This window comes from Heptranchias perlo, chromosome 16, assembly GCF_035084215.1.
Source record: "Heptranchias perlo isolate sHepPer1 chromosome 16, sHepPer1.hap1, whole genome shotgun sequence".
NCBI lineage: Eukaryota > Metazoa > Chordata > Chondrichthyes > Hexanchiformes > Hexanchidae > Heptranchias > Heptranchias perlo.
In genome coordinates this window covers 6980158-6995171 of record NC_090340.1, presented here as the reverse complement: position 1 = coordinate 6995171, position 15014 = coordinate 6980158, and the positions used below count along the sequence as shown (strand labels likewise).

General features: G+C 42.9%; 1 protein-coding gene across 1 annotated transcript in view; it reads left to right on the top strand.

Moving 5' to 3' along the window:
• hydin (HYDIN axonemal central pair apparatus protein) overlaps nucleotides 1–15014 on the top strand; it is a 1099250-nt gene that overhangs the window by 901398 nt on the left and 182838 nt on the right. Inside the window, exon 69 of the mRNA XM_067997614.1 lies at nucleotides 7915–8175. Coding sequence (XP_067853715.1) covers nucleotides 7915–8175 — 261 coding nt within the window. The remainder of the gene's footprint in view (nucleotides 1–7914; nucleotides 8176–15014) is intronic.

The window sequence follows — 15014 nt, the reverse complement described above, 5'->3', positions numbered from 1 at the left end:
TTTCGGTGACAGATACTGTTTGTGTCAGTGATAGATGCTGTTTGTGTCAGTGATAGATACTGTTTGTGTCAGTGATAGATACTGTTTGTGTCGGTGATAGATACTGTTTGTGTCAGTGATAGATACTGTTTGTGTCAGTGATAGATACTGTTTGTGTCGGTGATAGATGCTGTTTGTGTCGGTGATAGATCCTGTTTGTGTCGGTGATAGATACTGTTTGTGTCGGTGATAGATACTGTTTGTGTCGGTGATAGATGCTGTTTGTGTCGGTGATAGATACTGTTTGTGTCCGTGATAGATGCTGTTTGTGTCGGTGATAGATACTGTTTGTGTCGGTGATAGATACTGTTTGTGTCAGTGATAGATACTGTTTGTGTCAGTGATAGATACTGTTTGTGTCGGTGATAGATGCTGTTTGTGTCGGTGATAGATACTGTTTGTGTCAGTGATAGATACTGTTTGTGTCGGTGATAGATGCTGTTTGTGTCGGTGATAGATGCTGTTTGTGTCGGTGATAGATACTGTTTGTGTCAGTGATAGATCCTGTTTGTGTCAGTGATAGATACTGTTTGTGTCGGTGATAGATACTGTTTGTGTCAGTGATAGATACTGTTTGTGTCAGTGATAGATCCTGTTTGTGTCAGTGATAGATGCTGTTTGTGTCGGTGATAGATGCTGTTTGTGTCGGTGATAGATATTGTTTGTGTCAGTGATAGATGCTGTTTGTGTCGGTGATAGATACTGTTTGTGTCGGTGATAGATGCTGTTTGTGTCGGTGATAGATACTGTTTGTGTTGGTGATAGATACTGTTTGTGTCGGTGATAGATTCTGTTTGTGTCAGTGATAGATACTGTTTGTGTTGGTGATAGATACTGTTTGTGTCAGTGATAGATACTGTTTGTGTTGGTGATAGATACTGTTTGTGTTGGTGATAGATACTGTTTGTGTCGGTGATAGATTCTGTTTGTGTCAGTGATAGATACTGTTTGTGTTGGTGATAGATACTGTTTGTGTTGGTGATAGATACTGTTTGTGTCGGTGATAGATACTGTTTGTGTCGGTGATAGATTCTGTTTGTGTTGGTGATAGATACTGTTTGTGTTGGTGATAGATACTGTTTGTGTTGGTGATAGATACTGTTTGTGTCGGTGATAGATACTGTTTGTGTTGGTGATAGATACTGTTTGTGTCGGTGATAGATACTGTTTTTGTCGGTGATAGATACTGTTTGTGTCGGTGATAGATGCTGTTTGTGTCGGTGATAGATTCTGTTTCTGTCGGTGATAGATACTGTTTGTGTTGGTGATAGATACTGTTTGTGTCAGTGATAGATGCTGTTTGTGTCAGTGATAGATGCTGTTTGTGTTGGTGATAGATACTGTTTGTGTCAGTGATAGATGCTGTTTGTGTCGCTGATAGATGCTGTTTGTGTCGGTGATAGATGCTGTTTGTGTCGGTGATAGATGCTGTTTGTGTCGGTGATCGATACTGTTTGTGTCGGTGATAGATGCTGTTTGTGTCGCTGATAGATGCTGTTTGTGTCGGTGATAGATGCTGTTTGTGTCGGTGATAGATGCTGTTTGTGTTGGTGATAGATACTATTTGTGTCAGTGATAGATGCTGTTTGTGTTGGTGATAGATACTCTTTGTGTCGTTGATAGATACTGTTTGTGTCGGTGATCGATACTGTTTGTGTCGGTGATAGATACTGTTTGTTTCGGTGATAGATACTGTTTGTGTCGGTGACAGATGCTGTTTTTGTCAGTGATAGATACTGTTTGTGTCAGTGATAGATGCTGTTTGTTTCGGTGATAGATACTGTTTGTGTCGGTGATAGATACTGTTTGTGTCGGTGATAGATACTGTTTGTGTCGGTGATAGATGCTGTTTGTGTCGGTGATAGATACTGTTTGTGTCGGTGATAGATGCTGTTTGTGTCGGTGATAGATACTGTTTGTGTCGGTGATAGATACTGTTTGTGTCGGTGATAGATGCTGTTTGTGTCGGTGATAGATACTGTTTGTGTCGGTGATAGATACTGTTTGTGTCGGTGATAGATACTGTTTGTGTCGGTGATAGATACTGTTTGTGTCAGTGACAGATGCTGTTTGTGTCGGTGATAGATACTGTTTGTGTCGGCGATAGATACTGTTTGTGTCGGTGATAGATGCTGTTTGTGTCGGTGATAGATGCTGTTTGTGTCGGTGATAGATGCTGTTTGTGTCGGTGATAGATGCTGTTTGTGTCGGTGATAGATACTGTTTGTGTCGGTGATAGATGCTGTTTGTGTCGGTGATAGATACTGTTTGTGTCCGTGATAGATACTGTTTGTGTCAGTGATAGATACTGTTTGTGTCGGTGATAGATACTGTTTGTGTCAGTGATAGATGCTGTTTGTGTCAGTGATAGATGCTGTTTGTGTCGGTGATAGATACTGTTTGTGTCCGTGATAGATACTGTTTGTGTCGGTGATAGATACTGTTTGTGTCAGTGATAGATGCTGTTTGTGTCAGTGATAGATGCTGTTTGTGTCGGTGATAGATACTGTTTGTGTCGGTGATAGATACTGTTTGTGTCGGTGATAGATACTGTTTGTGTCGGTGATAGATGCTTTTTGTGTCGGTGATAGATACTGTTTGTGTCGGTGATAGATACTGTTTCTTTCGGTGATAGATACTGTTTGTGTCAGTGATAGATGCTGTTTGTGTCAGTGATAGATACTGTTTGTGTCGGTGATAGATGCTTTTTGTGTCGGTGATAGATGCTGTTTGTGTCGGTGATAGATACTGTTTGTGTCGGTGATAGATACTGTTTGTGTCAGTGATAGATGCTGTTTGTGTCAGTGATAGATACTGTTTGTGTCGGTGATAGATGCTGTTTGTGTCAGTGATAGATACTGTTTGTGTCAGTGATAGATACTGTTTGTGTCGGTGATAGATGCTGTTTGTGTCGGTGATAGATACTGTTTGTGTCGGTGATAGATACTGTTTGTGTCGGTGATAGATGCTGTTTGTGTCGGTGATAGATCCTGTTTGTGTCAGTGATAGATACTGTTTGTGTCAGTGATAGATACTGTTTGTGTCAGTGATAGATACTGTTTGTGTCGGTGATAGATACTGTTTGTGTCAGTGATAGATACTGTTTGTGTCGGTGATAGATGCTGTTTGTGTCGGTGATAGATCCTGTTTGTGTCGGTGATAGATACTGTTTGTGTCGGTGATAGATACTGTTTGTGTCGGTGATAGATGCTGTTTGTGTCGGTGATAGATACTGTTTGTGTCCGTGATAGATGCTGTTTGTGTCGGTGATAGATACTGTTTGTGTCGGTGATAGATACTGTTTGTGTCGGTGATAGATACTGTTTGTGTCGGTGATAGATGCTGTTTGTGTCGGTGATAGATACTGTTTGTGTCAGTGATAGATACTGTTTGTGTCGGTGATAGATGCTGTTTGTGTCGGTGATAGATGCTGTTTGTGTCGGTGATAGATGCTGTTTGTGTCGGTGATAGATCCTGTTTGTGTCGGTGATAGATGCTGTTTGTGTCGGTGATAGATACTGTTTGTGTCGGTGATAGATACTGTTTGTGTCAGTGATAGATACTGTTTGTGTCAGTGATAGATACTGTTTGTGTCGGTGATAGATCCTGTTTGTGTCGGTGATAGATACTGTTTGTGTCGGTGATAGATACTGTTTGTGTCGGTGATGGATGCTGTTTGTGTCGGTGATAGATACTGTTTGTGTCAGTGATAGATGCTGTTTGTGTCGGTGATAGATACTGTTTGTGTCGGTGATAGATACTGTTTGTGTCAGTGATAGATACTGTTTGTGTCGGTGATAGATGCTGTTTGTGTCGGTGATAGATACTGTTTGTGTCAGTGATAGATACTGTTTGTGTCGGTGATAGATGCTGTTTGTGTCGGTGATAGATGCTGTTTGTGTCGGTGATAGATGCTGTTTGTGTCGGTGATAGATCCTGTTTGTGTCGGTGATAGATGCTGTTTGTGTCGGTGATAGATACTGTTTGTGTCGGTGATAGATACTGTTTGTGTCACTGATAGATGCTGTTTGTGTCGGTGATAGATGCTGTTTGTGTCAGTGATAGATGCTGTTTGTGTCGGTGATAGATGCTGTTTGTGTCGGTGATAGATGCTGTTTGTGTCGGTGATAGATCCTGTTTGTGTCGGTGATAGATGCTGTTTGTGTCGGTGATAGATACTGTTTGTGTCGGTGATAGATACTGTTTGTGTCGGTGATAGATACTGTTTGTGTCCGTGATAGATCCTGTTTGTGTCAGTGATAGATCCTGTTTGTGTCGGTGATAGATGCTGTTTGTGTCAGTGATAGATGCTGTTTGTGTCGGTGATAGATGCTGTTTGTGTCGGTGATAGATACTGTTTGTGTCGGTGATAGATGCTGTTTGTGTCGGTGATAGATGCTGTTTGTGTCGGTGATAGATACTGTTTGTGTCAGTGATAGATGCTGTTTGTGTCGGTGATAGATACTGTTTGTGTCGGTGATAGATACTGTTTGTGTCGATGATAGATACTCTTTGTGTCGGTGATAGATGCTGTTTGTGTCGGTGATAGATACTGTTTGTGTCGGTGATAGATACTGTTTGTGTCGGTGATAGATACTGTTTGTGTCAGTGATAGATGCTGTTTGTGTCGGTTATCGATACTGTTTGTGTCGGTGATAGATGCTGTTTGTGTCAGTGATAGATGCTGTTTGTGTCGGTGATAGATCCTGTTTGTGTCGGTGATAGATGCTGTTTGTGTCGGTGATAGATGCTGTTTGTGTCGGTGATAGATGCTGTTTGTGTCGGTGATAGATACTGTTTGTGTCGGTGATAGATGCTGTTTGTGTCGGTGATAGATACTGTTTGTGTCGGTGATAGATACTGTTTGTGTCGGTGATAGATACTGTTTGTGTCGGTGATAGATACTGTTTGTGTCAGTGATAGATGCTGTTTGTGTCGGTGATAGATACTGTTTGTGTCGGTGATAGATACTGTTTGTGTCAGTGATAGATACTGTTTGTGTCGGTGATAGATGCTGTTTGTGTCGGTGATAGATCCTGTTTGTGTCAGTGATAGATGCTGTTTGTGTCGGTGATAGATACTGTTTGTGTCAGTGATAGATGCTGTTTGTGTCGGTGATAGATACTGTTTGTGTCGGTGATAGATGCTGTTTGTGTCAGTGATAGATACTGTTTGTGTCGGTGATAGATGCTGTTTGTGTCGGTGATAGATACTGTTTGTGTCAGTGATAGATGCTGTTTGTGTCGGTGATAGATCCTGTTTGTGTCAGTGATAGATGCTGTTTGTGTCGGTGATAGATGCTGTTTGTGTCGGTGATAGATGCTGTTTGTGTCGGTGATAGATACTGTTTGTGTCGGTGATAGATGCTGTTTGTGTCGGTGATAGATTCTGTTTGTGTCGGTGATAGATACTGTTTGTGTCGGTGATAGATGCTGTTTGTGTCGGTGATAGATACTGTTTGTGTCGGTGATAGATGCTGTTTGTGTCGGTGATGGATTCTGTTTGTGTCGGTGATAGATACTGTTCGTGTCGGTGATAGATACTGTTTGTGTCGGTGATAGATGCTGTTTGTGTCGGTGATAGATACTGTTTGTGTCGGTGATAGATGCTGTTTGTGTTGGTGATAGATACTGTTTGTGTCGGTGATAGATACTGTTTGTGTTGGTGATAGATACTGTTTGTGTCGGTGATAGATTCTGTTTGTGTCAGTGATAGATACTGTTTGTGTTGGTGATAGATACTGTTTGTGTCAGTGATAGATGCTGTTTGTGTCGGTGATTGATACTGTTTGTGTCAGTGATAGATGCTGTTTGTGTCGGTGATAGATACTGTTTGTGTCAGTGATAGATGCTGTTTGTGTCGGTGATAGATACTGTTTGTGTCGGTGATAGATGCTGTTTGTGTCGGTGATAGATTCTGTTTGTGTCGGTGATAGATACTGTTTGTGTCGGTGATAGATGCTGTTTGTGTCGGTGATAGATTCTGTTTGTGTCGGTGATAGATACTGTTTGTGTCGGTGATAGATGCTGTTTGTGTCGGTGATAGATACTGTTTGTGTCGGTGATAGATGCTGTTTGTGTCGGTGATGGATTCTGTTTGTGTCGGTGATAGATACTGTTCGTGTCGGTGATAGATACTGTTTGTGTCGGTGATAGATGCTGTTTGTGTCGGTGATAGATACTGTTTGTGTCGGTGATAGATGCTGTTTGTGTCGGTGATAGATGCTGTTTGTGTTGGTGATAGATACTGTTTGTGTCGGTGATAGATACTGTTTGTGTTGGTGATAGATACTGTTTGTGTCGGTGATAGATTCTGTTTGTGTCAGTGATAGATACTGTTTGTGTTGGTGATAGATACTGTTTGTGTCGGTGATAGATACTGTTTGTGTCGGTGATAGATACTGTTTGTGTCGGTGATAGATGCTGTTTTGTTGGGGAATAGATGCTGTTTTGTTGGGGAATAGATGCTGTTTTTTTGGGGAATAGATGCTGTTTTGTTGGGGAATAGATGCTGGTATGGCTTTGGTTGTGGATTGTTATGGATGGAGTTCAGTTGTTGTTGTTGGCTGGATGTTTGATGAACATTGTATGAGTGTGCCAGATAGTGGTTATTGATGTAGTTCATTGTAGAAAATTATTTGAAAGAACATTGTTTTTTGGAATCCTAAATACACCGTATTGTTTTCCACAATCCACTTTGATGTCACTTTCTCAAAAAAGTTTAGTTTCATCAGGCAGCTTTTTCCCTTCTAAAGCCATATTGGCTTCTATTTATTCAATTATTCTCACACAAGTAATCCTCGAGTTTGCTCCTTATGATCGCTCCCAATATTTGAACAGGTGTTGATGTTAAACTAATGGTCTTGAATATGGATGCTGGTGTCCAACATCACCCCCCTCCACAGCAGTGCCACTTGGGGATGTTTGAGAATTTCACATTTCCAGTGTCGTAGAAAACAATGTCATCGGGACTCCTTCACCTCAACTCCTTACACAGCAGAAGAGTTAAACAAATGGGTTATAATGTCAGGGCAGCCTTCTCCTGCCAGTGGTACTGACATTGAAAGAAGGCCTCACCGAGCCTGAACCAAATGAAGGGTGGGTGTTATCATTTTGATGTGTACCCAATTTCCCGCCGTTTCAGCATCCATTACTCTGAGTGAGCTTCACGTCCGTATATAATAGGTGTCTAGTGTTACTAAGGAGTGAGTTGTACACGGAAGTAAGTTTAAAGGATCTTGTATGCAGAGGCAGTAGGTAAACGTTCAGTCAATTTCTGCACCATGTTTCTTGATTTCTTTGCTGCTGCCACTTAGGTTAGGCCTTTGGGGCAATTGTTTTGCCTTTTTATTTTTTTGCCTGCAGCTCCAAGAGAGCCATACTGGGTTTCCCAGTGGGAATACCCCTGTTCCCATTAGTTCACAAGTCAGTAACAACGAAGCATAGACTCAGGATTATCACTATACCAAAGAAGGGAGAAATTAGAAGAAGTATTTTGACAGAGAGTTATTAGAACATCGATTGGACCATTGAGGAGAAAACTATAACATCACTTGAAAGATCAATGGATAAGTATTTGAAAAAGAAGAATGTGAAGAGATACAGGGAAATGAGATCAGGGTAGATATCTCCAGTTGAAGGCTGAGCACAAGTGCGATGAACCAATTGGCTTCCTTGTGTACCGTAAGTTTCTGTGGATCATTTCCGATTGGCATTATAGCGTGGGTTCCCGCTGGTGATGCTAATTGGAAATCTCGTCTTACGGAATACAAACCGATTCTGTCCCCTTTAGTAGCTGAAATTTTCAAAACTTAAATTTGAATTGTTTTTATAGTTGGTATAAAAATAAAGCTGCATTATATTTTTTTCCACTCAGTGAAGGAAAGTTGCATGCTCACTATCAAGCTTAACAGTGGGGAAGAGGCAAAGTTTGTTGTTACCTTCCAACCAACCTTGGCTCAACGCCTCGAAGGAGCACTGTACCTGTCGGTGTTCAATAACCAGTATGAGGACACCATTGTACAGTTAGTTGGTGAGGGTTACCAGGATGATATCACTCTCGACAACATCCATGGACTAGTGCGAACCGGTGCAGTGGAAAAAGTTACCAGATTTCTGGAGGAAAGCGACATTCAAGGTGAGAACTACTTGCAATTTTGCTGCAATAGCAAGTGTAAATTACTGATGCAGCTCAATGTTGCTGTTTATTTCACTGGCATTTCATCGCTACAATCTTCTATAGAGTTCAGATTAAATTTAATCCTCATTGCTGTTGAGTAATACACAATCAGCGCATAAAGTTGCAGTTCTGCTCCACTTTTGCACTGCTTCAAAATCAGTGACCTGACTCTGGAATACACTTTAGAACGAGGAGTTAAAGCGCCTGCAGTTGGGGATTTTAGAGTTTGCATTCGCAGATGTCAGTATAACTCCTGTTTCCTGGAATTCAATGGACATCAAATTGCCAAAAACACATAGTCAGAAAAGTGGACCTCTGATGTACTTGTTACGATTTGGGCACTTTCCAGAAACTTTTTCTCATTCCCAGTGTAAATGACCTCTTTCATTGACAGCCCACATTCCTTATGGGCCAAAATGTGATGTGGGATAGTGGGCCGCAGGGTGAAGTGCAAACCCTTTTACCAGTGAGGTACACTTTGGAATACTGATCACCACCATAGACTCCTAATCTCTCCAACTGACAGACAAACAAGACTCTGATGGACTGTATATTGGCTTTGAATAATTAATCAGCTTTATTGAGAAGCAAAAGTCAAACAGTAGCAGAAAGATAAGTCACAGAGGCTGTTTCAGTATAACGTCTCAAAGCTCGAGTAGGTTTTTGAAGTAACCATCTTAGTTACTGTGAGGCAAGGTTTGCACATGAACTGGGATAGTTGCCTATACTAGTAGCTGTCTAGCAAAGTAGATATTCACTAGGAGGTCAAAACTTTGACTCTACACTCCTGCCACGCACCGGGAGAGCATATTACAAAATCCACGCTCCCACTGTGATTTTCTGTCCATTAAGATTGATAGAGGAACATTCGGGGCTGCGAGAGTGGAATTTTGTGATAAGAACATAAAGACATAAGAAATAGGAGCAGGAGTAGGCCATATGGCCCCTCGGGCCTGCTCTGCCATTCAATAAGATCATGGCTGATCTTTGACCTCAATTCCACTTTCCTGCCCGATCCCCGTATCAAGGACAACTCACGGGACAACCCTCTCATCCCAGGAATCAATCTAGTGAGCCTTCGTTGCACTCCCTCTGAGGCAAGAATATCCTTCCTTAGGTAAGGAGACCAAGATTGCATGCAGTCTCCAGGTGTGGTCTCACCAAATCCCTGTTCAATTGCAGCAAGACTTCCTTACTCTTGTACTCTAACCCTCTTGCAATAAAAGCCAACATACCAATTACCTTCCTTATTGCCTGCTGTACCTGCATGTTAACTTTCTGTGTTTCATGTACAAGGAGACACCCAAATCCCTCTGAACACCAACATTTAATAGTTTCTCACCATTTGATTCCCTTCGAGTCCAAAAATCTATCGCTCTCAGTCTTTAATATATTCAATGACTGAGCATCCACAGCCCTCTGGAGTAGAGAATTCCAAAGATTCACAACCCTCTGAGTGTAGAAATTCCTCCTCATCTCAGTCATAAATGTCCAACTCCTTATTCTAAGTCTATGCCCCCTACTCCAAAGACTCTCCAGCCAGGGGAAACAGCCTCTCAGCATCTACCCTGTCAAGCCCTTTTAGAATCTTCCATGTTTCAATGAGATCACCTCTCATTCTTCTAAACTGCAGAGAGTATAGACCCATTCTACTCAATCTCCTCTCATAGAACAACCCTCTCATCCCAGGAATTAATCTAGTGAACCTTCGTTGCACCCCCTCTGAGGCAAGTATATCCTTCCTTAGGTAAGGAGACCAAGATTGCATGCAGTACTCCAGGTGAGGTCTCACCAAAGCCCTGTTCAATTGCAGAAGACTTCCTTACTCTTGTACTCTAACCCCCTTGCAATAAAAACCAACATACCAATTGCATTCCTTATTGCCTGCTGTACCTGCATGTTAACTTTCTGTGTTTCATGTACAAGGAGACACCCAAATCCCTCTGAACACCAACATTTAATAGTTTCTCACCATTTAAAAAATATTCTGCTTTTCTATTCTTCCTACCAAAGTGAATAACCTCACATTTCCCCACATTATACTCCCTCTGCCACCTTCTTGCCCACTCACCTAACCTGTCTATATCCCTTTGCAGACTCTTTGGGCTCGATTTTAAATGGGAAAAGCTGGCGGGGGAGCAGGGGCCGTGGGGGGCAGGAGGCAGTAAAAATTTTAAAAATCTAAAACCTGCCCCTAACTTGCCCACATCCGATTTTCACAGGGGTGGATCGAGGGGCGGGCAACCAACCCGCTCTTAGGAGGCGGGTCAGTCAGTAAAAGCTTTCAAGGAGGCTGCAGGCCTCCATTTTATCGGGTTTTTTGTTTTTGATCCCTGGGGGCCGGGATTCCTGGGCCTGCTACTTCACGCCACTTGAGAGGAGGCAAGAAGGCCCTAAACTGCAGGCAAGTGCCTTTATGGCACAGCTTGTGGGCTCGGAGGAGCAGGAGTGCTGCCCCCAGGACCAACAAGACTACCTGCAGTGACCGCCGCCCCCCCCCACCGGCCGATTTCCCACACCCCCCCCCATGATCTCCGACCACCCCCTCCTCCCAATCTCCGAACACCCCTCCCGATCTCCGACCCCCCCTCCACGGTCTTCGACCCCCACCCACAATCTCTGACCCCCTTCAAGATCTCCAGCTCCCCTCCCACAATCTCCGACACCCCCTCTGCGATAACCCCGATCCAACCCCCAAATGACTGACCCCTCCCCAATGACTGAGCCTGGCCCACCCTAAACCACTGAGACCCCCAATGACTGAGCCCCCCTCCCATTTAACACTTGCCTTTTCACATCTTCTCCCTGGCTGCTCTCCCCCCATCCTACTGAGACCAGCCTGTCAATCAGGCTGGCCTGTTGGGCGGGAAACATAGAAAAAAAATAGAAGACGTCCTTACGTCAAAATCGTAAGGTCGTCCAGGAAACCCGTACCCCGGCTTTCTCGTCAGGAATTCCACCCCCCACCCCCCACCCTCTCAATGAAATCATGCCCTTTGTGTCCTCCTCACAGCTTACTTTCCCACCTAACTTTGTATCGTCAGCAAATTTGGATACATTACACTCGGTCCCTTCATCTAAGTCATTAATATGGATTGTAAGTAGTTGAGGTCCAAGCACCAATCCTTGCGTCACCCATTAGTTACAGCCTGCCAACCTGAGAATGACCCGTTTATCCCTACTCTTTGTTTTCTGTCCGTTAATGAATCCTCTATCCATGCTAATATATTACCCCAACCCCATGAGCTCTTATCTTGAGTAACAACCTTTTGTGTGGCACCTTATCGAATGCCTTTTGAAAATTCAAACATACTACATCCACTGGTTCCCCTTTATGTACCTTGCTAGTTACATCCTCAAAAAATTCCAGTAGATTTGTCAAACATGATTTCCCTTTCATAAAACCATGTTGACTCTTCCTAATCATATTATGATTTTCTAAGTGCCTCGTCACCATGTTCTTAATAATGGATTCCAGCATTTTCCCAACTACTGATGTCAGGCTAACTGGCCTGTAGTTCCCTGTTTTCTCTCTCCCTCCTTTCTTGAATAGCGATGTTACCTTTGCTACCTTCCAATCCACTGGGACTGCTCTAGAATCCAGGGAATTTTGGAAGATCATAACCAATGCATCCACTATCTCTGCAGCCACCTCTTTTAGAACCCTAGGATGTAGGCCATCAGGTCCAGGAGATTTGTTGGCTTTTAGTCCCATTAATTTCTCCAGTACTTTTTTTTGACTAATATTAATTACTTTTAAGTTCCTCACTCTCATTAGACTCTTGGTTCCCCACTATTTCTGGTATGTTTTTGTGTCTTCTATTGTGAATACAGATATAAAATATTTGTTTAACATCTCTGCCATTTCCTTATTCCCTATTACAATGTTTCTTGTCTCAGCCTCTAAGGGACCCAAGTTTACTTTCGCTACTGTCTTCCTTTTTACATACTTTTAGAAGATCTTACAATCTGCTTTTATATTTCTTTCTAGTTTATTCTCATTCTATTTTCTCCCTCTTCATCAATTTTTTGGTCATCCTTTGCTGGTTTCTAAAACTCTCCCAATCCTCGACACAAAACTAGGTGGGATCGTGAGTTGTGAGGAGGATGCAAAGAAGCTTCAAGGTGATTTAGACAAGTTGAGTGACTGGGCAAATACATGGCAGATGCAGTATAACGTGGATAAATGTGAAGTTATTCACTTCGGAAGGAAAAACAGAAAGGCAGAGTATTATTTAAATGGTGAAAGATTGGGGAATGTTGATGTTCAAAGGGATCTGGGTGTCCTTGAACACCAGTCACTGAAAGCAAATATGCAGGTGCAGCAGCAGTTAGGAAGACAAATGGTATGTTGACCTTCATTGCAAGAGGATTTGAGTACAGGAGCAAGGATGTCTTACTGCAGTTATACAGGGCCTTGGTGAGACCATACCTGGAGTATTGTGTGCAGTTTTGGTCTCCTTACCTAAGAAAGGATATACTTGCCATAGAGGGAATGCAGCGAAGGTTCACCAGACTGATCCCTGGGATGGCAGGACCGTCGTGTGAGGAGAGATTGGGTCGACTCGGCCTGTATTCACTAGAATTTAGAAGAATGAGAGGGAATCTCATTGAAATATATAAAATTCTGACAGGGCGAGACAGACTGGATGCAGGGAGGATGTTTCCACTGGGTGGGAGGTCCAGAACGAGGGGTCACTGCCTCAAAATACGGGGTAGGACATTTAGGAATGAGATGAGAAATTTCTTGACTCAGAGGGTGGTTAACCTGTGGAATTCTCTACCACAGAAGGCTGTGGAGGCCAAGTCACTGAATGTATTTAAGAAGGAGCTGGATAGATTTCTAGAGACAAAAGGCATCAAGGGGTATGGGGAGAGAGCGGGAATATGGTATTGAGATAGAGGATCAGCCATGATCATATTGAATGGCAGAGCAGGCTCGAAGGGCCGAATGGCCTCCTCCTGCTCCTATTTTCGATGTCTATGTCTCAGGCTTACTACTCTTGGCAACATTATAAGTCTCTTCTTTTAATCTAATACTATCCTTAACTTTTAGAACCCTAGGATGTGATATGTTCTCCTGGTGTACGCCGGGAGACCAGATGCAGAATTATTACCTCCTGCATTATATACTTCAAGCACTTTAGCGTCTCTTTCAAAACAATAGAAGTCCAAAAACCTTTTAGCATTACCGTTGTGCTCTAAACAACTTGCGGCCAATGATGAAATACTTTTATGTAGGAAGGAATATAGGAACAGGCAGAGGCCATTCAGCCCCTCGAGCCTGTTCTGCCATTCAGTTAGATCATGCCTGATCTGCATCTTAACTCCATCTACCCGCCTTGGTTCCATAACCCTTAATACCCTTGCCTAATGGGAAAGACAAACCCACAGAGACCTGCATTTGCTGCCACCGGTGTCAGAATATAGTGTAAAGAGAACTAAAGAATCGGTATTCCCAACCCGGTTATATTCCTTCCTTAGCTTTGAAGTCCGAACTGAGACACAGGAGAATAAGAAGCATATCTTTCACCATTAAATAAATCTGTCAATCAAAAATAGATTTGAAAGACAACAGGAACCAGACGACAAGTTTTCCGAATGAAAGGGTTATCCTCTGATCCAAAGCAACTCTCTTGCAAACTCTTCCATCCCTGGATGGGCCGGCCAGCTGGCATCATTTTGTTTGCACACAGCTACAGACCCCTGTGGAGACAATTTCAAAGGCCAAGGGCAGATGTAACAAATTAATGCTCCCGTTAAACAATATTAACTGTTTCTAACACCTGGATGAACTTTGCATTTAGTTCTTGTGAAGCTGTCCGCCTAGGCAGAGGTAACATGGCTACCTACTGAGGTGGTTAATTTTTTTGTACACTTCACATACACATAGACAGTTTGCTTCCAGGCAAGGAATACTCGAATTAAAGTGGCCACAACTTGGCCTAATACCAAATTCCTGTAAAGAAATCTTAAAATCTAGTGGCCAGATAAGCCACATGCACTGTGTTTAAATGAGCCGACTTTGCTAGCTGACGTGGAATCAGCTATTTGCATGATTTCCTGGTGCTCTTTATGTGACTCACATGAAGTATCAGGAATACTAGGCCCACAGTGTTGGGTACCAGCAGCCAGTAAAGGGCTGCTGCTACCACCTATTGTGTGTCAGATGATTGTCTGGTGTGGGGAGAGGGCCCACATTATGGAGAGGGGGAGGCTGCCTAATTTAAATTGTATTCGGGTCCGTATCGTGACTCCATACTCCTGCCCCAACCTGGAGAGGTTCTCCATCAATTCCATTACAGTTGAACTGGCGAGTGTGGGTATCTGCCCTCCCATCAGCTGGGAGCCCAAAGATTGATTGGCCAGCTGCCTCTGGGTTCTGCCCTCCTGATGAAGCAATAGTGGGGTAAAAGTTCACCTGTACTGCTCCTGGCGCACGTTGGGAATGCGTATTGGGAAACTTCATACTCCCAGCCTGTGATTTTGAGACCATTAACATTAATGGGTGGAAAAACAGGAACCACAAAGGTGCAGTTTCCCAAAATGCATTCTCGGCATCTGCCAGGAGCAGCAAAGGGGAATTTATTTACCCCATATCCTTAAATGATTCCTTCACATTAAATAAAAGAAGGACTTGCATTTATATAATGCTTATCACAATTTCAGGATGTCCCAAACGCTTTACAGCCATTGAAGTACTTTTGAAATGTAGTCACTGTTGTAATGTAGGAAATGCAGCAGCCAATTTGTGCACAGCAAGATCCCACAAACAGCAATATGACCAGAAAATCTGT